At 42.6% G+C, this 27,811-nt stretch overlaps 1 protein-coding gene across 1 annotated transcript; it reads left to right on the top strand.

The window, feature by feature from the left end:
- The first annotated feature begins 2,874 nt into the window (after positions 1 to 2,874).
- CISD2 (CDGSH iron sulfur domain 2) lies at positions 2,875 to 22,528 on the top strand. The gene is made up of 3 exons (XM_039540591.1): positions 2,875 to 3,386; positions 18,955 to 19,166; positions 21,737 to 22,528. The coding sequence occupies exons 1-3, from the start codon at positions 3,284 to 3,286 to the stop codon at positions 21,824 to 21,826; spliced, it is 405 nt and encodes a 134-aa protein (XP_039396525.1). The 5' UTR covers positions 2,875 to 3,283; the 3' UTR covers positions 21,827 to 22,528.
- The last annotated feature ends 5,283 nt before the right edge of the window (positions 22,529 to 27,811 follow it).

Below are 27,811 nucleotides of genomic sequence, written 5' to 3'. Positions count from 1 at the left end.
ATTATGAAGACATCCACTGAATGGAATCCAATGGTCATTGTGGACCCAGCTTGATGACCTGGACTTTGAACAGCAGATGCAAGAGAAGACCAGCCATCACAGGTTGGCCTCAACATCCACAAGGATAAGACCAAGATTCTTAGGATCAATTCCATCAGCAACGACCCAGTCACACTGAATGGAAGCCCCTGGAAGAAGTGCAGTCCTTCACCTACCTAGGTAGCATCATCGACCAGCAGGGTGGACATCAAAGTAAGGATTGGTAAGGCAAGAGCAGCCTTCTTACAGCTCAAGAACATCTGGAGCTCCAGAGAGCTGTCTTTGGCAATAAAGATTCGACTGTTCAACTCCAACGTGAAATCAGTCTTACTGTATGGAGCTGAAACCTGGAGGACAACCAAAACAACCACCAGGAAGATCCAGACCTTCATTAATAGCTGCCTCAGAAGGATTCTCCAGATCCGCTGGCCAGACACCATCAGTAACATCCACCTCTTGGAGAGCACCCATCAACTCCCAGCAGAGGAAGAAATTAGAAGGAGAAGGTGGGGCTGGATAGGACATACACTGCAGCCAACCAACATCACCAGACAGGCACTGCAGTGGAACCCCAAGGCAAGAAATACCTGGCGACGCGACCTTCAGGTTGATAGCAAAAAAATGGGCTATACCTGGAACCAGCTAGAGCGAATGGCCCAGGATAGAAGACTATGGAGATCTGTTGTTGGCGGCCCATACCCCGGTTGGGGTGACGGGCATGAATGATGATGATGAACTTTATAATATGCTACTTAGAATATATCCATTATTTATATTACAAATAATAAAGTACAATAGTTGTTTGCTATATCCTCTCAGTTAAGGTGTTCAGTAAGGATTACTGGATATTTGCAATAAACATTAATGGAAGTCACTGGATACAAGTCCAATGGGACTCATTTTTTCATTTTATAAGAATGTCAGAGATTCTTTTAATTCGTATCTTAAAAATAGTTTGGAATGGACCAGTTTGTACTAAATGAACCAGGGGGTTATATTTTATTTTTCACAAAATATCCTATGGAGGAACTTTCCTAAATGTCCCTATGGAAACCATTATCTCCTACTTCAACCTGAACACTGTGCTATCCTAGAACACTGCATTACACTTTCAGTATTCTTTCACAAGGTATATCTTCAACTGGTGTAATCAGCATAGTTCCAGGATCTATCCCACTTGTAGCCTTTTATTTTAATTAAAGTAAATGTAATTGTATTGTATTACAAAATCTGTAGGTTCAGCTCTGGCACCTAGTCTCACGTTCAACAGTTACCTCTGTCTGTTTTAGATTTAGAACACATGAAAGCCAAGGAAAGTAACATATACAATCACAAGAACAAGGCCTAATATCTTTTATCAATGTTATTAAAGTTACCTGCAAAGTTATGAATATCATAGCATATACAAATCCTAGAACATCCTCACATCCTCCTAGATCGTATTAGGGTCTGAAGGGTCTCTCATGGATTGATCATCGGTAGAGGGATGGTTAATGTTGGCATTTTCCTGTAGGAAGCTCAAATTTTCCCATTCTGGGCACCCTGTTTTCATATGATTCTGCACATATACATGAAAGTATCAACCCTCTTTTTCCTTATTGGTTTGGTTTCCCCAAGAAACTTGAGATACCCCATTTTCTATAGGTCGTGTATAGTTCATTTTATTCTCATTAGCACTGACACACAACCTGTAGCTTGTTATTAAGGCACATGTTAGAAACAAATGTGCCTCTAAAGCATTTTTGTGATTTTAAATTAATCTTCCAACTAATTCTTCGGTCACGGTCACTTACTTATGTCAGCATTTCTTATCTCTAAGGGCCTAAAAGAGTTAAACTAAAATTTTACAGGCCTCAGCCAAAAAGTCATCCATTTCAGCCCTCCTTACTTAGATACCTAATTATTAGGGCTGCCGATTAACTGCAGTTAACTCACGCGATTAACTAAAAAAAATTAATCGCACTGTTAAACAACAGAATACCAACTGAAATTTATTAAATATTTTGATGTTCTTCTACATTTTAAAATATATCGATTTCAATTACAACACAGAATACAAAGTGTACAGTGCTCATATTATTTTTGCTTCCAAATATTTGCACTTAAAAATTATATACAAAAGTGGTATTTTTCAAGTCACCTCATATAAATACTGTAGTGCAATCTCTTTATCATGAAAGTGCAACTGCAAATGTAGTTTTTTTCTTACATAACTGCAATCAAATCAAAACGTAAAACTTTAGAGCCTACAGGTTCACTTAGGCCTACTTCTGGTTCAGCCAATTGCGAAGCAAAACAAATTAGTTTAAGTGAGATAATGCTGCCCACTTATTTACAATGACACCTGAAAGTGAGAACAGGCATTTGCATGGCACTGTTGTAGCTAGTGTTGCAAGATATTTATGTGCCAGATGCGCTAAAGATTTATGCTTCCGCCATCATGCCAGAGGACATGCTTCCGTGCTTGTTAAAAAAGTAATTAATTAAATTAGTGACTGAACTCCTTGGGGGAGTATTGTATGGCTACATTTACATTCACCTGTTTTGTAATTTTATAAAATAATGTTATTACCTCGCCTTGCATTTTCCCTTTCTACTTTTGCCTCTTTTTGCATTTTAACCCCACTTTACTAACGGAATCGGCTTCATTCACCTTCCAGACCTTTGCTTATGTTTACCCCCCTACAACATTCTGCACAATTGTGCCGACCCAGTTCCGTGATTGGGGACTAGGGAGGGCATTTCCGCCCTCCTTGAACGCCTCCTGCCCCGTCACGCGGCGGAAGCCCGCTGCCCTCTGCGAGGCCTTCCCCGGGGAGGCTCTCGGCGAGCTCACACCCAGCCCCACGTCGGCCCGCAATCCGGCTGCAAACGCGTCCCGGGAGGCCCCGCTGTACGCAGGCGGGTAGCTCGCGAGCCCAGCCTCGCTCGTGCGCCTAACGCTCGGCGGGTCCCGGCCTGCTACGTCACCACAGAACCCTGCGGCTCGCGGGGCTCAGAGCCAAGTCCCAGCGCCAGCCCGAGCCCCCGCCACGCTGGAGCAAGAGAAGCACGCGCAGCCCCGACCGCTAAGGGCAGGCGCTTCACTTGCCCAGTGCGCACGCGCAATGGCCCGCGCCCTGCGCACATGCTCAGTAGCAGAAAGCCCCCTTCCCCCCACTTGGAGGAAGGGCACCGTTGTGGCATGACAAGGGAGCGGGCGGGCGGGGAGGCCGCCGAGTAGCGCCCCTCCCCCCACGTCGCCATGCCGCTGGAAAGCTTAGCTCGCATCATCAAAGTGCAGCTGCCTGCCTACCTCAAGCGCCTGCCCTTGCCCGAGAGCATCAGCGGCTTCGTCAGGCTGACAGGTACCGCGGGCTGGGCCCCCTCCGCTCTCCCCGCCAGGATCCAGTCCCTCCCCTCCCCCTCACTTCTCGGCCTTCCCCCCAGCCTATCCCCCCCCACCCACTTCCCGGCGTCCCCCACCTCTTCCCCTCCCCTCCCCGCGCCTCCATCCAATTCCTGTGCCCGCACCTCTCGGCCTTCACCCAGCCCTTTCCCCACTTCCCCAGTGTCCCCACCTCATCCCTTCCCAGCGCCCCCATCCAATTCCTGTGCCCCCACCTCTCAGCCTTCACCCAGCCCATTCCTCCCCCACCTCCCTGGCGTCCCCACCTCATCCCCTCCCCGCCCCATCCAATTCCTGTGCCCCCACCTCTCGGCCTTTACCCAGCCCATTCCTTCCTCCCCACTTCCCCACTGTCCCCCACCTCATCCCTTCCCAGCGCCCCATCCAATTCCTGTGCCCCCATCTCTCTGCCTTCACCCCAGCCTATCCCCCCACTTCCCGGCGTCCCCTATCCCCTCCCCTCCCCACCCCCATCCAATTCCTGTGCCTGCACCTCTCTGCCTTCACCCAGCCCATTCCTCCCCACGCACTTCCCCAGTGTCCCCACCTCATCCCCTCCCAGCGCCCCCATCCAATTCCTGTGCCCCCACCTCTCGGCCTTCACCCAGCCCCTCAGCCTATTCCTTCCCGCCACTTCCCGGAGTCCCCACCTCATCCCCTCCCAGTGCCCCCATCCAATTCCTGTGCCCCCATCTCTCTGCCTTCACCCAGCCCATTCCTCCCCACTTCCCCAGTGTCCCCACCTCATCCCTTCCCAGCGCCCCAGCCAATTTCTGTGCCCGCACCTCTCGGCCTTCCCCAGCCCCTCAGCCTATTCCTTCCCCACTTCCTGGCATCCCCACCTCATCCCCTCCCGCCCCCATCCAATTCCTGTGCCCCCACCTCTCGGCCTTCACCCAGCCCATTACCCTCACTTCCCCAGTGTCCCCACCTCATCCCTTCCCAGCGCCCCAGCCAATTCCTGTGCCCGCACCTCTCGGACTTCCCCAGCCCGTTCCTCCTCCCCACTTCCCTGGCATCCCCACCTCATCCCCTTCCCCGCCCCATCCAATTCCTGTGCCCCCACCTCTCGGCCTTCCCTGAGCCCATTTCCCCTCCGCTTCCCTGGCATCCCCACCTCATCCCTTCCCCGTCCGGCCCCCCCATCCACTTCCTGTGCCCCCATCTCTCCAGCTTCCCCCAGCCCATTCTGCTCCCTCACTTTCCCGGTGTCCCCCACCTCATCCCTTCCCCTCCCAGCACCCCTATCCAATTCCTGTGCCCCCATCTCTAGGCCTTCTCCCAGCCCATTTCACGCCCTCTCCCCTCCCCCCGCTTCCCTGGTGTCCGCCACCTCATCCCTTCCCCTCCTATGCCCCATCTCTCTGCCTTCCCCGTGCCCCCCTCTCTCTGCCTTCCCCCAGCCCATTCCGCCCCCGCACTTCCCTGGTGTCCCCCACCCCATCCCATGCACTTCCTCCCACCTCCCTGATTCTTCCCCCTTCCTATTGCTTCTTCCCCATCCCATTGCTTTCCCCTCCCACATTTCCCCTGCCTTTCCCCTAGAGCTCCCCTTTCTTGCCCCATGGGTGTTGAGAAGGAGGAAGTGAGGCAGCTAACATAACTGGCAAGAGAGTTGCTGATCTCAGTGCCCTCTCCTGCTGGTGGGTGAAAATTTGCTTCTGTGTGCCTTAGTTTCCCTTGACCTAAGGGGGTGACTGCACTTCTGCCTCGTTTGCTTCACAGTGGCAGACAGAGAAGCAAGTCTGTGGCTAAAATAAAATAACTGCCAGTGGTAAAATATTTACTCTTGCAAAATATTACTTCCCCCAGATCTAGTGTGAGTTGTTCCTACAAGTCTTAAGAGTGACTCTGTTGACTGCCAGCCCAGCGCTGCAGCCTCTTCCCTGGATCAAGTTGTGTTCTTTATGCCTCTAATATCACCTCCAGCAACAAGATTTTGCAGTCTGAAAGTGGCTAATAAATCTGATAATGCCTGTGGCAGAATAGACTCCAGCTTGCATCTCTACAGCTACATGGGCTCTGCCTGGCTCCTAGGACAGAAAGCAAGTTTTATCATGAGCCATGACTTGAAGACCTGCAGGGAGCAGTTCTTTTGAGTAAGAAGGGAGTGGATGTTGTTTTACAGGTCTTTTCCAACTGTAACCAATCTTACACATCACTTTAGCAGCTCTCCCTCAATTCAAATAATAATCACAGCTCAGCCTGGACTAATTAACCACTTTATAATTGTTAAATGTAAGACTTGCACTTTTAACCTAAAAAAACGCCGAACACATTAGGTTTGAAAAATGTCAAAAACAGACTTAACAAGTTTTTATCTGTTCCATAATTACCAGGCAAAGATTCTTAAACCAGTGTTAAACTGAACCTACTTTAGCAATATCAACTAACAGACTTTGTGGCTGTTTTAAGGCTCCATCTGTAGTTCATTTACAGCCAACTTAGGGGACCTGGTTAGCTTGGTTCTGTAACTAGCCTAACGCAATTGCCGAACACAGAAAAATGTGTGTTTTTTAAAAAAAATAAAAAACAGGTATAAAATTAAAAACTGTTTGACAGAGCACCCTTTTAAAAAAAAAAGTAACATACTATTTAAAGTATTTCTTTAAAATGTTATGGAAAGGATTTTCTGCTCCCCTGGTGACTTTTTTTTTTTTAATAAGTGTCTCCTTAGCAAGGGAAATAGGGAAAATAACCATACAAAGTGCTGCCAATTGCAGCAAGTGAACTAACTGAAAAAAGAGAGATTTTTCCCCCTCTTAACTTTGTACCTACTACAATTATGTTTTCCAACAGAATTGTGATTTTTTTTCAGTTTTGTGTCCCATTAAGATCCCAACTATGTTACAAATTAGAATTATTTGAACCAGTTTCTAGGTGCAGTTGTAGTGTGGATAGGACCTCAAGTATCATTGTTTTAGCTAGCATGGTTTGTTTGGGAATGTAAAAAAAATTAAATACAAGAATCATTACTCTGGCAGGGTAAAAGGGCCTTTAAAAGGTCCGCTCGTTGAAGGTGGTTTAATTATGTCGATGGGAGAACTCTTGCCCGTCAGGATAGAGCGGCTACACGAGCGATCTTACTGTGGGGCAGCTGCATTGATGCAGCTGTGCTGCTGTAAGCTCACTAGTGTAAACATGGCTCTAGTCTCTTGCTTCAGCCATCTGAGCTCATAGATTTATGTAACTGAGGAGGTATGAAGTCTACCTGTATACTCATACACACCACATCTATCTTTAAGTGCACAACTGACAGCATAAGGGAATACACTACTTTTAATGCTCAGTCCTGCAGTTTCAAACATAACTATTAAACACAAGCTTTTAAAAACTTAGCAAAGTACTTACTGGTCACTAAGGCCAGTTAGCGTACCAACTTTGAAGTTTTAAGCTTCAGTCATGTGAGTTATTCTGAAAAAGGTAATCAAAACTTTTTTTTAAGAGTGAGGTGGGGAGGGAAGCTGTTTACTCTAAACAAAATCCTTTCAGTTAATTGATTTGAAACTTAGAATAAAATAAATTATAATCTCTGGGAGGGGCCAGTCACAGGGGCGGCTCCAGGCATCAGCACGCCAAGCGCGTGCCTGGGGTGGCAAGCCACAGGGGGGGCGCTCTGCCGGTCGCCGCGAGGGCAATTGGCAGGTTGCCTTCGGTGGCATGCCTGCGGAGGGTCCGCTGGTCCCGCGGCTTCGGCGGACCTCCCGTAGGCTGCTGCCGAATCCGCGGGACCGGGACCTCCTGCAGGCAAGCCGCCAAAGGCAACCTGCCTGCCGTGCTTGGGGTGGCAAAATACCTAGAGCCGCCCCTGGCCAGTCATGTGACATTTCAGTCCCAAAGGTGAATGTTTCAGAAACTAATGAACATAGGTAGAAGAGGGGATTAGAATGGAAACTGCTTTGTGATTGCTATAGGAATTCAATGACAATTTCTTAGCTGAAAAATTCCAGAAGTCCTGTACATTCACTGGCTCTGGTACTTACTTTCACTATGCTTGATTGTTATGGATGCAGATACAAAATGCAGTCAGAAATACATGGCTACATGGCTGGCATTCCAAATCTGGACACAGGATTCATTTCTGCAGTATTTAATAGGCTAGTGTCCATTGTCACACTTAAATGTCTTTTCTCTAAGATGTAATGTATGCATCATGTTGATAGCACTAAATTGAGAAAAACAGCCAAGAATTCTATGGGTGCAAGATTGAAGTATTTCAGTGTTATGGCACACAGCAAACTTAATGAAGAGCTTTTCAAGAGCATCCTCCTTGAAATAATATTCTCTTGGCTCACAGCCCCTTTTTTCTTAGCAGCAGCAGCAGCTTGACATAACAGCACATGATTGATAGTATGACATTGCTTGTGACCTTAAAGTTGGATGCCATCTAAGATGAAAAGACGTGAAAGTATTCTAGGTTAAAGGTGCTGAGTCTCTCACCACTACCTGTTTGCTTGGGAGAGTGCACACTACAGATTGCTCAAACATCCTTTATCACAATTCAGTCAGAGCTTTTTGGGTAGCGTCTTAAGGTTGAACTAAGCCTCTTACATTTGCAAACCCAAGATTTACACTAGCTTTGTATTTTGCAGTTATATTCATAGGAGTTTTATAGATCTGTGGTAGTGACATTGGTGCTGAAACCGCAGAGTTCTGCTGATTCACCCCTTCATGGTATGTGTAGGCTTCTGGGGTTTTGATAATTTAAACTTAAACGATATTCTTTTCCACCTCTTTAAGGACAGCATCAGCAGTAAATGCCAGAGCTATGATACCTTCTGGAAAAGATTAGGGAATTCATTTCCCACTTATGTCAAACTTCATATAAACCTCTACAAATATTTAGCAATGATTTTAGTAACTTAGCAGTTTTATTTGCTATCAGGTTTTTTAAACTGAGTATGGTAAGGCTGTACCTGCTTACTAGAGAAGGGGAGAGAAAAAAAGCTGCCTTTATGCTTCTCCCTAGGAGGTGGGAGTTTGGAAGGGGCTCCATGGAAAGGGCTCTAATGGGAGTGGACAGTGGAGGGTTTTGCCTGTCATCTCTACATTCTATTGTGGTGCCCCACCTCCTGTGAGAACAGGGCAGCTTGGTGACTTACAGACACAGTATTTTAATGCTCCTCTCAAACTTACTACGAGAGGGTGTAAAGGCACTCCACTGAAATGTTGAGGACTTTGAGCCAGGCCCCCCGAGAGCACTGATTGAAACTTACAGAAAGAGAGAGAGGTTTTTTTTTTTTTTTAAAAAGAAAATCAAGGTTGGAAAATATTTAAACTTTCCCTTTACATCTTTTTAAAAAACTCAAAAGGGTCTTTTTAATTTATCTTTCAAAATTCTTATAAGTCAAAAATCTTAAGTCTTGTTTGCTTAAAAAAAAAAAGAGAGAGAAACAAACAGCAGGGCTTAAGAGGAGAGCATCGAAATAGGATACCTAGGAGGGAAGAGAGCACTGGGCTCCTCACCAGAGCATTGCATTTAGACCCTGCTCTCTCCTGGAGAGAAGACACCTGTAGTATGTTATAAAATGCTTTTGTAAATTAGCTTTAATTTTCTTTAAAGCATCTATCTGAATGATTGATAGAACATACAGGTACAGTAGAACCTCAGTTATGAACATCTCGGGAATGGAGGTTGTTTAACTCTGAAATGTTCATAACTCTGAACAAAACATGGTTGTTCTTTCACAAGTTTACAACTGAACATTGACTTAATACAGCTTTGAAACTTTACTGTGCAGAAGAAAAATGTTGCTTTCCCTTTTTTTTGTAGTTACATTTAACATAGTACTGTACTTGCTTTTTTTTTTAATCTCTCCTTCTGTCTGATTGTGTACTTCCAGTTCCAAATGAGGGGTGTGGTTGACTGGTCAGTTTATAACTCTGGTGTTCATAACTCTGAGGTTCTAGGTTCTGAGGTTCGTAACTCTGAGCGCTCCAGGGAGTTGTGGGCATGCATATGTGGAATTAAGCACAAAACAAATTCAGCCTGGTAAATGGAGATGGTTGCATATTGAATATGAAACTGAGCACATAAAAATTAGATCTTAGAAAGCTACATTAATACATCATCATATTTACTTGGGCCTGGTCTATACTAGGGGGAGGGGGGGAAATCGATCTAAGTTATGCAACTTCAGCTACGTCAATAACGTAGCTGAAGCCGACGTACTTAGATCTACTTACTGCGGTGTCTTCACTACGGTGAGTCAACTTCTGCCGCTCCCCCATTGACTCTGTCTGCACCTCTCGCTGAGCTGGAGTACAGGAGTCGACAGGAGAGCGCTTGGGGATTGATTTATTGTGCCTAGTCTAGACGCGATAAATCGCTCCCCGCTGGATCGATCGCTGCCCGCCGATCTGGCTGGTAGTGAAAACATACCCTTGGTTTCCTGACATACTTTTAAAGTCTTTGGCTCTGATCTGTGCTGTCAAATCCTTTTACCCTTGTAGAGTTACATTCAGGGCCGGCTCTAGGCACCAGCAAAAAAGCAAGTGTTTGGGGCAGCACATTTGCAGGGGCGGCAGGGATCCGGCATGGGAGCTGTAGTTCCTTGGTTAGCTCCCTGCCTATAGAGCCAGCCCTGGAGCAGGGAAAGACCTACATTTCCCAGCATTCCTTTGGCAGCTATCAACAGGAAAGGGAGGGGAGGGAGTGAGGTAGCTAAGACCTCATGCTGCAGCTTGCTGTGAATAGATGCTCACTGCTAGAACGGGGTGGCACTGTGAACGGGGGAACAAGTGTGCCCAAGGAGTAGAAGGCTTTGGCCTAGATATCCCCTTCAGAAGACATCCCCAGACTGGATTAGGGATACTGGTGTGACCTCACCTTGCAGCCCCCAAAGAAAGAATTGGGTGGACTAAATGGACAGTGCCCCTCTCTATCTGAAGCCTAGCAAGGGAGGTACGTGGATCCCCCTAGAATTGAAAATGAAAAGTAAGGGAGGGGAGGCTCTACTAGAGGACCTGAGCCACTTTAGATACAGTACCAGGCATGTAGGAGGATTTCCACTTCTGAGCCATGGAAGCAGAAATTGACTTTTCCTTTCCAGATTTAGCTAATATTCAGAAAGGGAATCTTGCACCTGCCTTCCAGATTTGAACACTCTCAAAATTCAGGAGTGCTCAAGATCAATTTGGGCAGCTGTTACTTCATTTCTCCCAAATCAAATATACTGATCCACTGTAACTTGCTGTAGAAAAAGTAGGATAAAATTGAGCAAGAAATGCTCCCCAGTGGTTATTAGGACTGGAATTGCTATTTTCAACAGCCATTGCCTTTTTTTTTTTAAAAAGTTTCCTTTTAAAAGGAAGACAGTGATATTGCATTGGCAAATTCCCCATGGAAACAGAGTGGAACAAAAGAATAATAAAGGCACCTCAACTTTTCCTCATTTATGTAGGACAGTCTTATAATATGCATCTAGATATCCTTCAATCACACAAGCTGAAAATTGTTCCACTTTACCGCAGTTCTGTAACCATATGGGAACCAATCCTGTCTGTGTTCTGTGCACATCCAAAATTCCGTCTAAATAACCCGCTCTGGGACCGAGTTACCAGTGACCCAGGGCTGGGCAGCAGGAGGGTGCAGTTGTGCGGGGAGAACCCAGGGCTGGGGCAGCAGGAGGGTACAGATGGGGAGCCCAGTGCTGAGGTGGCGGGCAGCCAAAAATTTTTTTGCTTGGGGCAGCAAAAAACCTAGAGCTGGCCCTGGTTACATTCACTTCAGTGGCGCTGCACATGGGCAAAAGGGTCTGCCCGCCGAGATCAAATGGCAAGAACCTTAAGTTATTCAAACAGCAGCTGTAATGTGGGCAAGTTGAATAATAAGTTTTGAAATACTAAATTTATACAGCAATGCACTCTACTACATTGCTTTATGAAATCATTTAATGATAGGACATGTTTGCCTGCTTCTTCCAAAAGGTCGCTCAACAAGAATACAGCCAAATCAGGGGCTATATGGTGCCAGAACTGCTCTTGAACTGAGTAATCGGCAAGAATTTTCACTAAATTTTTAGCAGATGCTGCTCTTTGACTATAGCTCTTTTAAAAAGACACCTTCAAAGTGTTTCCCTGACTCTTGAAAAAATAACCCCTTGAAGTGTGAAACAGACATCTGGTTACTTCTTGAAATATTTCTTCTTTTGTTGAATTTTTCCCTCTGAAGGGCTGCAGTTGGAGACTAAGGACTTGTCTGCACTAGGAAGTTGTACCACTTTACAGTCCAACAGCAAACCAGAACAGTTAAACTCTACAGTCCAGGAAACTGTATGTTCTGGACAGTGCCTGCTCTAAGCATTGTGGCAGCTGTAATTCAATAAGTTACTGATTTAAGAACTAAAAGATTACAGTATACTAATACAACTATATTTTGTACAAAGATTAAATATACAAGCATTTTCTAGGACATTTGCTACTCTTTGTATTGTATTACAGTCCCTGTTTGTTGTTCTACTGTCCCTAACCTGACTACTTTTCTGTCTGTCCTTAAGTCATGAGCACCTAGGAGAAGGGTTTGTCCCATCTTGAATGTCTGGGAAGCAGCTAGCACTGGTAGCTAGTAGGCACTAGTGATTAGTTGTTAGCATTGTAGGTACAACAATAATCAAATCATCACAACATTTATATAATTGTTGTAGCTGTGCTTACCATTTTACAAAACAGTTGTAGACAAGATCAGTGCCTTGAATATTATACAGTGTAACTCAAAGTATTCACACAGTAACAGTTCAAATTCAAGACAAGGAAGGAGATATTATAGAACATATCAATTGAATTATGGTCAGTGAAAGATGCGTAGAAGTGTAGAGTAAATTTATTATTACTAATATTTACTACTATAAATTAAAAAGAATGAATGTTCTTTGGCAGCCTCAAATGAAAATTTACAAACTTTGATCTAGTTTGTTTCCTGGCTGTGAAAGAAGGGAAGTAATTTAAAAATATTATTTGTACTGAGTGAGCATCTACTTGGCCATCAATCAAGGATCAGGGTCCTGTGCTAGGCACCATACTCACTAAGCACACATTTGTTTGAGTGTTGATCTTGTAGTCTCAAGCCTGACCCCAGAATCAGGGTGGGCACTAAAATAATATTTGGCTATTAGAACTTTTCTTCTTTTGCATCCCTAAGTTTAATTAGGAAAAACTGTCCCTGAGTAAAAGCTCTTACCTTATCAATCACAGAGAAATGAGGGGAAAACACAGGGTGGAGAGCAGCATCTTACATACAGCTTTGTATTTTAGGCTGATAAAAATCCTGGGCCCCCTGTACGCTAGAAACTGAACCATTTTTTGAGATCTGATGTCAGTCATAGCCTGCCTCTGACGGCTTGTGTTGACAGGAAAAACTATACTCAATACAATATACAGAACCACCATTCACCGAAAGTAGAAGCATCAAGGGTTAGCAGGGAGGAAGGGACCAATGTTTGGCATTGGGTTTCAGACACTATCTTCTAGTGTTGTCACACCCTTAATGTTCAGAAGTCTCTACCTCTCTTACTTTCTTGCCGTGGCTGCCTCTTCCCCCCACTCCTGTGTGTTCACAACAGTCATGCTGAAATGTACAGTACTGTCTCATGATGATCATGCTTTTTATGCTGGCAGTATAAATATAGACAGCCTTTATCTGTATATCAAAATGACATGTTCATGAGTGAGGTAAGATAAGTGTCAAATTCCCTGTAGGAATTACATGCTGATTATACTTTAATTTTTCAGTGGAGGGCCACAGGCACAATTTTTGTGGGCTTTCCATCTAACCTCTATGCGAAGGGGGCTGTTGGTAACCTAAGCAGCATCCCATACAGGAAGAGGCCACTCTTATGAAGCCTCTCTTACAAATGTTTGAGCCACCTCTGTTCAGAATATATGCTCCTGTAGTTGCTGTGAAAGAGTGTGTGGGGTGAAGGAGAGGGGATAGAGAAGGCAGGGGCACATTGAGAAGTATCCTCCACAGACCACTTGAGTGAATCTCTGACCATGTCATCTTATATAGTAGTGTGACAAGCTGCATGTGTATCTAATAGGGGATTGGGGTTTCTTAATTTATTAATCTGTTCTTCCTGCCCCACCTAACTTGCTGAGTTATCTAGTGGGAATCTGAAATTAGAGGTTTCAGAGTAGCAGCCGTGTTAGTCTGTATCCGTATCCGCAAAAAGAACAGGAGTACTTGTGGCACCTTAGAGACTAACAGATTTATTTCAGCATAAGCTTTCGTGGGCTACATAATAAATGCTGAAATAAATTTGTTAGTCTCTAAGGTGCCACAAGTACTCCTGTTCTTTTTTAAATTAGTTTTTTTTGTGTTTAGAGTGCGTGGAAATGAGAACTCATTGACTGAATCTGTAAAAACAGGAAGCAGTACAATCATCTGTTAGAAAAAGCCCCCTGCTAGTTAACTTTGAGGAGAATGTAATTCAGGAAGTAACTTCTGAATTTGCATAGAGCCTGGAGTCACTAAAAATCCTGATGCAATAGCACATTGCACGCTGAATGGTGGATACTTCATACACATTTAGTGTTTTAACTTACTGATGAGCTGCTCTGTAGCCAGTTGAAATAGAAAGTAGTGTAATATACAGTAGTAAGTGAGCACCTACTAGTGCATACATAATTTAGTTTTTGAAACTGATATTAGAAAGTAATTAAAAAATGCAACAAAGCTACCTCTACCGCTCAGTTTTTCTATGAACACCAGTTTTTGTGCTAAAGAACCACTTTGGCTGACACACACTCCTTCCACCTGATTTTTTTTTTCTTCTTTTCCAAATGAGAGGGAGAGGACAGAATATCAGCTGCAGGAAGCTGCAATGTACGCTGTGGCCATTCACTTTAGTTAGGTTAACAGACATTTTGCAGCATGAGCTTTTGTGGGTGAATACCCACTTGCATCCGAAGAAGTGGGTATTCACCCACGAAAGCTCATGCTGCAAAACGTCTGTTAGTCTATAAGGTGCCACAGGATTCTTTGTTGCTTTTACAGATCCAGACTAACACGGCTACCCCTCTGATACTTTAGTTAGGTTGTCACTGTCAGGATTCCCTTTCCGTTCACATCTAATAAAGGTCTTGTTACTGTTAGGGAACTTAAAGTGTGAGTATGAAAAAAGAGTGGACATCTACTTCCCAGAAACTGGTAAGGGGAAAAATAGGGAGAGAGGCAACACCCTGCTAAGAGGCCTATGACACCAGCTTCTTGGGCGAGAGTTGTTCCTGTCAAGTGTTACTGCTAGACACTCTCCAGGGACTCCACTTTTTGGATTGGTCTTTAGCTAGCAGAAGTATAAGTTTGAAGACTCACTCCTTTCTGATTGTAGACGGAGAAGGAAAGTCTGGTCTCTTCTTCCTTCCCTTCTCTTGTGTTCTTTGGAGGGACAAAGATTTGTCTTTGTTACTCTACCCCTTTCCCACCCTCTATTTTTGGGTGCCCTCAGAAATAGCTCCAGTGACTGGCTCTGATGCTCAGCATTCCCAAGCAATAGCACTGTGAAATTGGCTTGATTCTTATGTTTGTGGTGTTCACAGAAGTCTGAATAGCATCAGTGAACAGAATCTTGTTAATTTTGTTGGATCTGCTTCAGAAAGCTAGGTGTACCAACAGAGGCAGGGGAGCTGTTTGTAGGCTCAGAAAGACATTATTACATGAACTCAAATTTGAAATGTCAGTTTTTCAAGCCATATTAAAGGGTATCCCTGTGGAAGTTCTGTGGCAATATTTTGTATCATGAGTCAATTTTGTTTTGATTCTCTGGAAAACCTCCAGGTCCCATATAAATATACTGCAGAAGTCATTGGCTAGTGAAGCTAAAAACCCTGTGCGTTTTGCTACCACAGTACAAATAATAAATAACAACTTCCTATTCTGGTTGTTACTTGTCTTTCTCCTGTGTTTCCTCTCTGTGTGTTTGTACCCAAGTGGGCTGAGACTTTGTTCCTCAGTCATGCCTACCAGATCAGCTAAATGTTCTGTCTTTGAGCTTTGCTTGAGGCTCTCCATGCTATGTTAAGATGCCAATCACTATTCAAAAATCTACTTAATGCCATTTGATTCTAATGGTATTTTTATGAGGCCCTTCTTCTCCCTGTGTCTAGTCTTATCAAGTGTGCTACATGTTTTGTAAGTACCCTACTTTGGTCTGTAGTGCTCCCAAGTGTGCATCTTATCTGTCTTGGAGCTCTGAGTAGATCTTACAGATTTGGGGAGGCCAGGAAACTCAACTTCTCTGCTAGTGGGTCTACTGAATGTGATTGGAAAGATTCTTTCAGGGGAGAGACTCTTTTCTTATGTTAATTGCATTCAGGGGCGGCTCCAGGCACCAGCACTCCAAGCGCCTGCCTGGGGCGGCAAGCCGCGGGGGGCGCTCTGCCAGTCGCCGCTAGGGCGGCAGGCAGGGTGCCTTCGGCGGCTTGCCTGCGGAGGGTCCGCTAGTCCCGCGGCTTCAGCAGACCCTCCGTGCTTGGGGCGGCAAAATGTCTAGAGCCGCCCCTGATTGCATTCTCACTAAATGTACCTTCACAAGTTAAAAAATGTATTAAAATCCTTTAAGTAGTGGTTTGGTTTCCAAATCTTCATGTGCTGGAACAAAAGCTTTCCAAACTGCATTTTGTCATATGCGTAACACCTGCTGTGTCAGCACACAACATGGTTAAAGCATAATTCCTATCTGCAAAACCTGACCACAGGATCACTTACTTCCTAAGAAAGTTCTTGAGACCTTATTTTCAGGATGCATTGTTTCTGTTATTAGCGATTGAAAGAATAGGTGAGGTTATGCAAGATTATCCTGGAACAGTGGTTGAGTCCACAAGGTACCACTACTTACTTTAATCAGGTACACTTGAGGTTTGCTTCTCCAGCTAGGTCATTGGTTCTTGCCATACATACTCTGAGCCCAGTCCTTTTGAGGTTCTGGGCACCCAACTCCCACTGGGTCAGTCGGAACTGGATGCTCAACAGCTTGCAGGATTAGACCTTCTGATGCAATTCAGCTCTGGAAAAGCTGACCGGAAAGAGATTTCTCTACTGAAATATTAATGCAGATTTGGATTTTAAACAAAGATTCACTCAGTTCTTCTGCTGATTTCCCTGGCAGAATGAGGGTACTCAAGACTTCACATAGCTGTCATTGATGCTAATGACAAGAACAGACAAGCTATCAGCAACTGGTGTCTAGCACGTATAATACTCTATACAACATTTACAGATATTACCGTGAATACTTCAGAATTTAGTACTGTGGAGAACTCAAAAGTTTTTTGTGTGTGGGACAATGGGAAAAGTCAGAGGTAATAGAAACTTCTATATAGTATTGCAGGGGCTGGTGTTAGCAAATTCTATGAGAAAGCAAACTGAGGCCATGGCTACACTTGCAAATTTGCAGCGCTGCAGCAGGGTGTGAAAACACACCCTCTCCAGTGCTGCAAATTGCGGCGCTGCAAAGCGCCAGTGTGGTCAAAGCCCCAGCGCTGGGAGCGCGGCTCCCAGCGCGGTACGTTATTCCCCACAGGGAGGTGGAGTACGGTCAGCGCTGGGAGAGCTCTCTCCCAGCGCTGGCGCTTTGACTACACTTAGCGCTTCAAAGCGCTGCCGCGGCAGCGCTTTGAAGTGCAAGTGTAGCCATAGCCTAAGAGTGACTCTTGCAGTTGGAGTTGCAGAAAGACTGTGCTTCCAGTCAAAATTCTATACTAAAGTTGGGTACTTCTCCCTTTGGCAGTTTATAGTGCCTCTTTCACACAAGCCATGGTGCTTTAAATGCTCATTGTCGTTCTTCCAGGTAGTATACGTTAAGGAGGGCTTTTACTTCAAAGGCTAAGGAATGAATAAAGAGTGAATAAATGTCACCATGCAGCACGTTCATTATGTTACATACTTTCCCAACCAGAGCTCATTTCAAAAGAGGCATGGCATTCTGAGTTATGAAATTGTGTGTTCTTTTCTTTTAATAATCTGTTTACCACAAATGCAACCCTGGTGTACAGAATAAAAAAAACCTACTGCGTCTTTTGGGTTACTTGAAGCTTTTAGGACAAAAAAATACTTCTCATCTTCGGTTTGCTATATTACATTTCCCTTCTTTTAATCTTGAAACACAAACAGAACACATCTAGCTATGTTTTGGCCCTAAGCCCATTTAAAGAGGAACTTGGTTTGAATGCAAACAGCAAGATAATTGGGTACTGTGTCTTCTTTTACAAGGAGCTTATATAATAGTTTGGGCTCCCTGACCAACCTATTCAAAGATTCTTTTATTTTAAAATAATATCCTCTGAGGATTAAAGTGTAAATCTAAATAACAACCAAGAATTAATATTTTGCTTCCACATAGTTCATTTCATCAGAGTCTGAGGGGCAGCAACTTAGCAGGTTCTATTGAAGTCAATAGAGCAATGACAATTTACACTACTTGAGGCTCTGCTCCTGTATATGGCTTGTAAAGGTTAATATATACCCCCATTTTACTGGTATTTGTGGATGCTTTAGAATGAGGCAAGAGGGTAAGTGGGTCTTGAGAGCATACTCAGCGCAAATAGAATATTAAGAGAATTCAGGAGGAAACTTAAAACAAGTTCTTCAGTGTATGCTCAAGTGGCAATTTTCTGTAGCTTATATATGTTTACTTGGCCAAATCCAGATGGGTTTTCATGGGGATAACAAAAGGGACCTGTCTGGTTTCAAGAGCCACTGTCTGCCAAGTGGTAATATCCTGCTTCAAAGTCTTGAGGCACTAGAGCTCTTAAACAAAAAAATGAACATTGGCAAAATGACAATTTTTTCCACTAACTTCCTTCTTAGAAATGGTTGTACCATTTCCACTGATTTTTTTTTCCTTTTAAGATTTCAACCTGAAGATGACCCCAGCCATGGAAAAACTTCAGACCCAATGGTTAAAATTTGCTGAAGTTATAAGTAATTGAAAACACAGGGTTATAGGAAATCTTAGGCAACCTTAACCTATACATTCATATGTATGTAGAAGAAGTTTAAGCCTGATGCAGTGTAGAAGAGGAATCAATGGAGAGATCCAAAATAGGATTCACACTCAAAGAAGGACCCTTAAGAATGCTCACTCAAATTAGCCTCTGGCCATTTTCTAACAAACACATACTGTTAACATTTCCTCTTATATTTGTTAAAAGATAATTCAAAGCTAATTTGAGTGAGCAGGTAAAGCATTAGGGAGCCTTCGTTTAGTGTGAATCATGCTTTGGATTTCTCCACTGATTTCCCCTTCCTCTACTGCATCAATCTTAAACTATGAGTGAGAACCTGGCCCCATTGAGATCAATGGGAGTTTTGCTCTGGACTTCTTTGGAGCCAGGATTTTACCCTTTGTGTCTCCTATGTGTTCCTCCTCTATTTTCCAGTCTCTCTTCACTAGTCCATTCCATTGGTTAGCCTCGATGCCCTACTCATTCTAAATCAAGCAGGAAGAGCTGCTTCTGTGCCATTTGAGTGTAACTGATGCTGAAATCAGCTCACACCCTAGTGCTCTATATAAGTCTAGTGTGTTTTTTAGTTTCAGAATGGCTGCGGTTATTGCCATTCCTGGGTGTCCTGGCACTACTTGGATACCTGGCTCTTCGTCCATTCCTCCCCAAGAAGAAACAGCAGAAGGATAGCTTGATTAACCTCAAGATCCAGAAGGAAAATCCCAAAGTAGTAAATGAAATAAACATTGAAGATCTGTGCCTCACTAAAGCTTACTGCAGGTGTTGGCGTTCTAAGACGGTAAGGTGCTTTATAGCAATGCCATAGGGCTATGGAGTTAACTTTTTTTTATTATCAGTTCTGCTTTCTGTGAATTGGAGCACATTACTCTCACCCTGAGGCTGGACAGATTCATGGGGTTCTCTAAGAGTTGTGCAGTTCTTTTTCTCCACTCTAAACCTATGCAGGAGAGCTTAGAAACCTACAAACCACATGATGGTCTGTACTGTGCACAGTCCTGGACCTATGAAACTTTCCCAATGAAATGTTTTGTTAAAACAGATCCTTTTATACAAAACATTTAGATGAAACAGCATTTTCCAATGGGAGGCAGGGGGAAAAGTTTAATCAAAACTTGACCAGCTCTGGAATGAACCTTAAAGTACATTGGGTGCCTCTGGATTTAGCTGCTCCTCTATTGGGCTGTTTTGTCAGTGAAAAAGTGTTTTTGTTTTTTTTAAATACACTTTGTAGCTTGGAGCAGGTGTTCTTAATGCTTTATGCTTCTCTATGGAGTTTGATTCCTCAGCACCAGCAGTCTTCTGACTGACCAGTGCCATATAGGGAAGACAGGGATTGCTAGGATGTTGGAAAACAACAATAGCAGGAAACCTTTAAAAAAAAAATTCTTTGTATAGTGCTCTTAAACGCCACCCTGATGCAACATGCTGTCTTTGGCACATTTAAATGGGTACATATACAGTAACTCCTCATTTAACGTTGTCCCACTTCACATTGTTTCAGTGTTACCTCCCTGCTCAATTAGTGAACATGCTCGTTTAAAGTGCATGCTCCCTTATAATGTCGTTTGGCTGTCTGCTTGTAAGATTCTGTGGAAGAGCAGTGACTTTACAAGTGAGTGTTGCACAAGTGCCACTTCTCTGCCTCCTCCCCCTCCCTCCCAGTGCTTCCCCACTGCCAAACAGCTTAGGACTTTCTGGGAGGGAGGGGGAGGAGCAGGGAAGTGCTGCATCTCCACTCCTCCCCCTCCCTCTCAGAAAATCCTAAGCACTGCTAAACAGCTGTTTGGTGGTGCTTAGGACTTTTGGGGGGGGGGGGGGGGGGGGGAAGGATGTGGCATGCCCCGGAGAGAAGGTGGAGTGGAGCAGGGACAGGAAGAGGCAAGCCTGGAGCATTCCCAGCAAACTCCGAGCCTGTTCTCTGGGGAAGCTGCCGCTGCTGCTGCAAAGGCTCTTCCTAGCGTCCGTGCGTGCAGTGGGCTATGCCTGTGTGGGGTAAGCCAGGGGCACTTCCCAACCACAGTACAGTATACTGCCTTTTGTCTGCCCCCCCAAAATTTCCTTGGAACCTAACCCCCCACATTTTACATTAAATCTTATGGGACATTTGGATTAGTTTAACATTGTTTCACTTAAAGTTGCATTTTTCAGGAACATAACTACAATGTTAAGTGAGGAGTTACTGTACTTCTGTGCAGAAAAAAGGTATCTAGTCTAAAGCTGCCCAGACTTTTAATACTGAGAGCTACTTTGTTAACTGGCTGGAAGTGAAAGGACTTTTCACTTATCTGTTAAATATACAACACAATCATAATCTTGTATCCCTATCTCCTCTGAGAAATTAAGATTAATTGCTACTTATTTGTCAGAATCAAATCTGCAGCTGGGTCACATTGTCCCTTATCCTTTAGCTTCATGGAAGGAGTAGCAACAGCTCTCATTTAGGGGATGATCTGTTGCATTTGGTTCTTAAGCAGTGGTTCCCAAACTTTAACAACCTGTGAACCCCTTTCACTAAAATATCAAGTTTTGCAACCTCCCTTCTAAAAATGATTTTCTCCTTTGCCTGAGTATAAATTATAAAAGCAGTGATCTTGGAAATATAAAAGTGTTTTTGACATGCTTATTACACACTTATTAATGTATCTATCATTACAGTATTTTTATTACATTATGAAAACAGTGACACTCTTCCAAGATCTCACTTTCGTAGCTTGTATCACTTTGAATAAGCCTGTTATAAGACAAGGCTCTTATGTTTCACCCAGGAGTATCAGATGTGAAACAGCATGAAGGTATTTAAGAAGCCAACTCAAAAGAGTTCCTCCTACACAAGCATTCAGGTCTTGAGCAGCCCAGGCAAACACACATTACAACAAAGCTTAAATTTGTTTGTAATTTTTAAAATAGTAGCTTCCTATTTAATTTTAAAAACAGCAAAAAATATTCACTTCCCTTTCCATTTCTTAGAAGGAGTCTTGAAATCTCCTCAGTGTGATAGATATGCTTGCTTTGATCTGCTTAGCTCTTGGAAGTCCAGGGGCTCCGGGCTGCTGCCTGGGGTTCCTAGGGACAGCTCTGTCCTCCTTTAGGGAATTTTTTCACCAAGAACCCCTTGTAACATTTCACGAACCCCAGTTTGGGAACCACTGTTCTTAAGTTATACTCTGAGCATTTCTGACTTATGGGTTTTTTTGTTGTTGTTTTTGAGTTGGTGGAGTCTTGATCTCATTCCAACAATATGGATTATCCTCTACACAAATGACCACCACTTGTTTTAGTTGCTTGTAGAACTCTTACTAACAACAAAAGCTGTACAGTAAATACACTAATCATTCTTGTCTTTTCCAGTTCCCTGTCTGTGATGGCTCTCACAACAAACACAATGAATTGACAGGCGATAATGTGGGTCCACTAATACTCAAGAAGAAAGAAGTATAGAGAATCTCTAATCCATTAAATCACGACTGATGTGGAGTCATTTATACATTTGTAATTGCAGGACACAATGTTTTATGTACGTTGTGGAATTTTTAGTCTAATGGTTGCTGTAGATTTCCTTTTGGTTTAACCTATAGTTACAGGCAAGTGCTAGACCTAGGTCTGATTTGATACTTTGTATGTTCTGAAGAATCATGTCTTGTGTAAAACTGTAAAGTAAACATCTTTGTAAATAGGCCTTTTTATCTGAACACAATGACCACTCCCAATCTAACAATTAAATCTTTTCAGTATGAATGTGATGTAATAAACACACGACTCATAAAGGGCCAGATGTGTATCTTTCCATTGCTTTTATTTTAGTCTGAGATTGCTTTTAAGGAAGAATGAAGACTGCTTTTCAGGAGAGGGGGGGAAAAACATCCTGTTTTTGTCCTACTTAGTGGGTCAGATCTTCAGCTGGTATAACACAACTCCATAGACTTCAGTTGAGCTATTTTAGTTTATACCAGCTGAGGATTTGGCCTAATGTGTGTAATTGACTAACTCTTCTTTTTACCATACCAATCCTTCCACCCTGACCTGCTGCACAAAATACATTGTAAGATGTAGCCATGTCAGAGGAACAAAAAATTGTTCCAAAGAGTATGGAAAAAGAAAACTAATAGCCAACATTATAGAAACAAAGGTCGTCTGTATTCTGATGGCTGGAGGGAGTGCAGATGCCCACATCAGTTGGTTTGTGCAGTAATCCTAGATTGTCTTCAGATTAAGTCACAGTTGAGGTTAGCCAGCAATACTTACAATACACCTTTATTTCAGGACTCCAAACTTAGACTTCAGCAGTTGTGAAGCATGGACAGGAGTTTGCCCCTTGCAGATAATTCTTACACTCATGATGCATGTTTATGCAATATGAAAGTCTCAGCTCCAGGGACAGAGCAGGATCCACTGTTTAAATCACAGAACTGGATTAAAGGTGTGATCTTTATTCCTGTCTTTACTACTCCATCACCCAGGATAAGTCACAACGTCCCTGTGCCACAGTTTCATCTATCAGTCTTCAATAAGTAATTCTTACCTAGCCCACAATGCTTATCAAAAGCTTTGAGCCTTCAATGAAATGCACTACAGGTCAGTTGTTCAAAGCCTAAAGAAAAACCTAACAGATGACAGTGCCGCCATCTGCATTCTATAGAGTTAGACATTAAGGCGCCCTTCATTCTAGTGATTTTTTTTTTTCACCATTCACACCAATTTACCTGAACCAGTGCTACTAAACTTGGAAGCCCAAGTGCAGGCAGCCTGCTGACTGCTCAACCTCATGTCAGAGAAATACTCCATTCAGATAGCAGCTTATCTACAGTGCAGCTTCTCTAATGGTGGGAAGAAATTTTCCAGTGTTTCTAATGTAAACTTAGGCCCTGTCTATAACAGGTGTTGCATTTCTAGATTTAGTGTGAGGTGCTAAAAGGGCCTGGCTGTAGTAGAACATATGGCATTTTATAGGACAGTGTTTATAAAATGTTGGGACACTATGGTGTTGACATACTTGGTCTACCAAACCATATAATGGAACTGGAGTACAGACCCATTGTAAGGTTTTAATACTGTTCTATAACATAGTTTGGTCTTGTCCTGATAAAGGCAAGGCCAAATTGTGTCAGAGTACTGTGGAGTTAGAACATGGTGATATTTCTAGTGTAGAGGAACCTTAAGATTACTATGTGTATTACCTGTCTACTTTAGTTAAAAGAATTACTATTGACTCAATAGTGGAGAATATATATATAAAAGTAATAAAATAATGTGAACTGAAATCTTTAAATCAAGATTGGGCTTGAACTAGACTATAGCTTTTAGAGAGACATCTAAGTTATTGGGCTTGATGGAAGAATTATGGGTGAAATTCATGGCCTATGTTATTTAAATGGTGTTTTCCACTCTTAAAATCCACAAGCTATCAAAAGAGGCTGGTTAAATTACACAAGTCCATTTGCACTTCCAGCTTTTATCTAGTAACTCAAAACTTTTGCATTCAAGGAATTTGATTTACTCATTTGTGAGAAGTACACCATATGCATCAGTCCACTCTTTGTAATGAAGATTAAGGTAGAGTACAAGAAGCACAAAGCTAGTTATTTGCCAAAAATCTGTTGGGTTTTCCCTCAAAAGGCTCACCTGAAGGAGAACAGCAGTAGCAAACAACATGTATTTAATGCAATTGCACATTAAAATAACTTAAATACATGACAAAATACTTTTGCCTCTTGGCTGTCAGTTGAGGTTGCTGAAATATCTTTAATATCTAAACCAGTTAGAAGTCTGGCCCCTGAACATGTATGGACTGTTTTTCTTGATTTTTTTTCTTTTTAAAAACAAAGCAAGGCAGAAGTATTTGACAAGCCCCTTCTTTGCTCCTTCCAGCAGCACAAAGCTTTATTCTGAGTATTGCACCTGGACCATATGCAGTCCTGGTTCAAATCCCATTGAAATCAATGGGAAGGCTTCAGTGGGTTTTGAATCAAGCTTGTTAAAGAAGAGACCTTCAAATCAAAAGTATACATGTATTCCTGAACTTGCGAACATGTCATTTTGGTTCTGCAAATGTATAGCCAACCAGACAACTACAAATCTAAAATAAAGAAAGTTCACAATATTTGAAGATAGTCTTTAGACAGTTTTGGTGTGAAAGCTTCACTGTTGAAAAACCCAAACCAGGAATGATTTCACATTAGTGCATCAAGTTAACAGAGGGCTTTCTGTTTCAAACTACTACCAACCTGGAGGTTGAAATACAAATGCACCAGTGCAACATGAAGGCCAATGGTATCAAATGCATCAGCAAGCTCAGGAAGCCTGTATTGAAGGGGACAACAGTAGCACTGCTACACATTACACCTCTTGTGCTTTTTAGTTTGTTGCAGCTAGATCTCTACAACTCCAGCTTTGTCCTATTTCTTCAAGACATTTTATCAGTTAGAACCATTAGTGTTGCCATGCCATCTACCCAGATCCATTTGTTCCTGTACCTGATCCTTCCTCTTGCAGAGACCAGTATTGGGTTCTTCCACTGCAGGCAATGTAGACCATAAAGTACCCAGTTAAAATGCTGTTTCTGGGCAGATGGGGGTTGGAGGAAAAATCCTCTTGACCCTTTGACAAACAGTTTCCATCCCCAAGCATGAGACTGGGATGCTCTTATTTTAGCATGAGTAACTACAAGCATTATGAATTATACATTCTTTAAGTCTATCATGCACAGGGGAACTGATCTTGGACCCCTGAAGTCAATGGGAGCGGGATGAGGATCAAAGATAATAGATCAAATCTGACACCTTACTGCAAAGATAAGAAAAGCCACCTTTCCAATTTCCTACTAGAATGTTAGGTGGTTAGCTCTGTCCATTATTACAGTTGTCATATTTGAACATTGTGTTCTCTTCTAATGAACTTAGATGACTTAAAATAGACTAAACAAAACAAATAATCCTCATAGTAAAATTAAAATTGATTACTAGCAAAATGCTTTAAACCTTAATGTAGTGGCATAGTACATGATATCTTTAAATATTTTAAAAAACAAAATACAAAGGTTATAAAAATGACTTGTGCTTTGGTAAAAATATTAAACTTCTATAAAGTTTAATAAGTTATATGCTTCATAATCTTAAATCAGTCACCACCAAAAGCTATCAGTCCGACAGAAAAAAAAATAAATAATTCCCTATATTGATATCATTGCCACAATTACAGAGCAGTTCACATAGCTGATTACTGTTTTCCTGTATTCTGTCCTAAAGTAGCCCTGAACACATATCAACCCACTGCAGAATATCAAGAGCACACCACACTGTCAAAATCAGGTTTAGGCGTTTTCTTATTTGGCTTCTATAATATCACCTACATACATTGCTTTTACACCTTCATATAGTAAGTTTGCATTATAAAACTCCATTGAATTTTATTCTAATTGCGCATTCATTTTATTTGTGGGGAACACAAGATGGCATGGTATGCCGTAAAAGGCTTTACTGACCTAAGCTTGCCTGCATTATGAGTGGCAGAGCAACGAGTGAGTTATGCAAATAACCCCAGCACCATCAATAAAACCTTGATACCACATCACAGCATTATGTACTCTGTAAACGTGACATACTATAACTATTGTAGCAATATTGAAAGGATTTTTAAAACTATTATTGGGATTATTTCATTAATCCCTTTGTTGGTAAAACCTACTTTTAGGCCTGTGCTTGAGGTCAATTCTATTCAGCAAAGCACATACTAAAATTAAGTATGTGCTTAAGTGCTTTGCTGAATGGGGGCATTAGTTACCATGAGTCCAGCTATACAGGACTCAGAGGGAAAGTGCAGGCTTAGAACATGAGCCTATGTTCCACCTTTTATCTCCTTTCATTTCACTTGACACTACTCCTGGGGGATGCCACAAGAAGGCAGAGACATGTCCCTCAACAACTCACTGTGACTGACTTTGTGACATGGGTTTGTAGCAGCTGTTCATACACTCATGTCCACTTCTGCCAGCCCAATGCCAATCTCAGATGACCAGCAGCATATCAGGGCCAACAGCTATGTCCTTGCAGAGTGGCAGCAACTCAGAGAGTCAAGCATGCTGACCGAAGCCCTAACAAACATCTGCCTGTTTTCAGCCACAGATGCAGATCCTGGACTAGGCTTAATGGGCTGCTGACTGGAATGGCCAAGGGGCGGACATAGTTCAGAAATTTGGCTTAGCTCACTCTTCACACGGTGAGTGCGGGGCAGCAATGCAGATGATCAGACACATGGTGAAGGAGTGCACAATCAGAAGACTGGAAAGTGGACTGACTGCAACACCTTGTTGCCCTCAATGATGCAGCAGTTAGATGGCTAAACACTCTAGATTGTGACACGTCCTAAAGAAGAGGAAAAGTTAAATTATAATTCCTACATTTAACAACTGTCTAAAGAAATATCCTAAATAGCCTTTCGCCATATTTAAAAAAAAAAAGATCATGACTTTGAGTTCCAATATCTGAAATCTTACTAGGGATAGAAACAAAAGTTATATCCCCTTTGGAAAGCAGGGAATCTCTCCTCCCCCGCGGCCAACATTTTAAACTCTAGTTTTGCAAGGTCATTAGATATTTTTATATCTGTCACTGGTCCAGGATTTAATACAGCTATCATGGGTCAGTTTAGTTTAGAAAAAAAACTTTAATTTTTTTTCTTTGAGGAGGAGGAAGGGAAGGAAGGAAGAGGAAACATTTAGCTGGCAGTTTATTTTTATTTTATTTTTTTTTAAATAGACAATATTTGGGCTGAATGTAGCTGTTCAGATATTCAGAAGGTTGGAAGTGGGTCCCCCCTAGAGATAGATAAATTAAGAAAGTACAGTGAGGTATGTCAAAGGTGCAGGAGATAAATGCAATTTATCAGATGGCTCTGCAGTTTATCACATAGACATCTCCACATAGGTGATGTGTGCATATTAGAAACTTCATTAGTGATTCCATAGTTGTGTTAAGATTTGCACTTAAAGCTAAAGGACTATTTCTTAATTAAATTAACTCTCCAAATTTGGCACAGTAACCATTGTTCTGAATAAGAACAATTCTATTTCCTACATATCTTTTAAAATAAAATATTAAGTTGATTTTTCTCTCTCCACTTCCATGTAAGACATACATCCTTAACTCTGAGCACAGACATGAACTACTGGAAAAACCACCACATTTCCTCATTTCATCGCTAAATAATACATCTACAAACAACTTCCAAATGTAATAAACAATTATTAAAACTACTGCTATTTAAAAAACAGTCCAGTCCCTCGAGTAACAAACACAAACGTAGACATCAACTACAAATCCACAGCATACCCATCTACTAAAAAGCACAGCACCAATTCATCATTCCAAATAGTTAGAAAACATCAATTTCTAATCATTTCAAATGTGGTCAGAGTTAAAGGTCACACAT

The sequence above is a fragment of the Mauremys reevesii genome, linkage group 5, assembly GCF_016161935.1.
Source record: "Mauremys reevesii isolate NIE-2019 linkage group 5, ASM1616193v1, whole genome shotgun sequence".
Taxonomy (NCBI): Eukaryota; Metazoa; Chordata; order Testudines; family Geoemydidae; genus Mauremys; species Mauremys reevesii.
This window is presented reverse-complemented; position numbering and strand designations above follow the sequence as displayed.

Excerpts from the sequence above, each read along its gene's own strand:
- CISD2 (XM_039540591.1), top strand. The coding sequence starts at position 3,284 with ATGCCGCTGGAAAGCTTAGCTCGCATCATCAAAGTGCAGCTGCCTGCC. Across the intron at positions 3,387-18,954 it reads CGGCTTCGTCAGGCTGACAG|TTTCAGAATGGCTGCGGTTA; the intron begins GTACCGCGGGCT and ends TGTGTTTTTTAG. Across the intron at positions 19,167-21,736 it reads GGTGTTGGCGTTCTAAGACG|TTCCCTGTCTGTGATGGCTC; the intron begins GTAAGGTGCTTT and ends TGTCTTTTCCAG.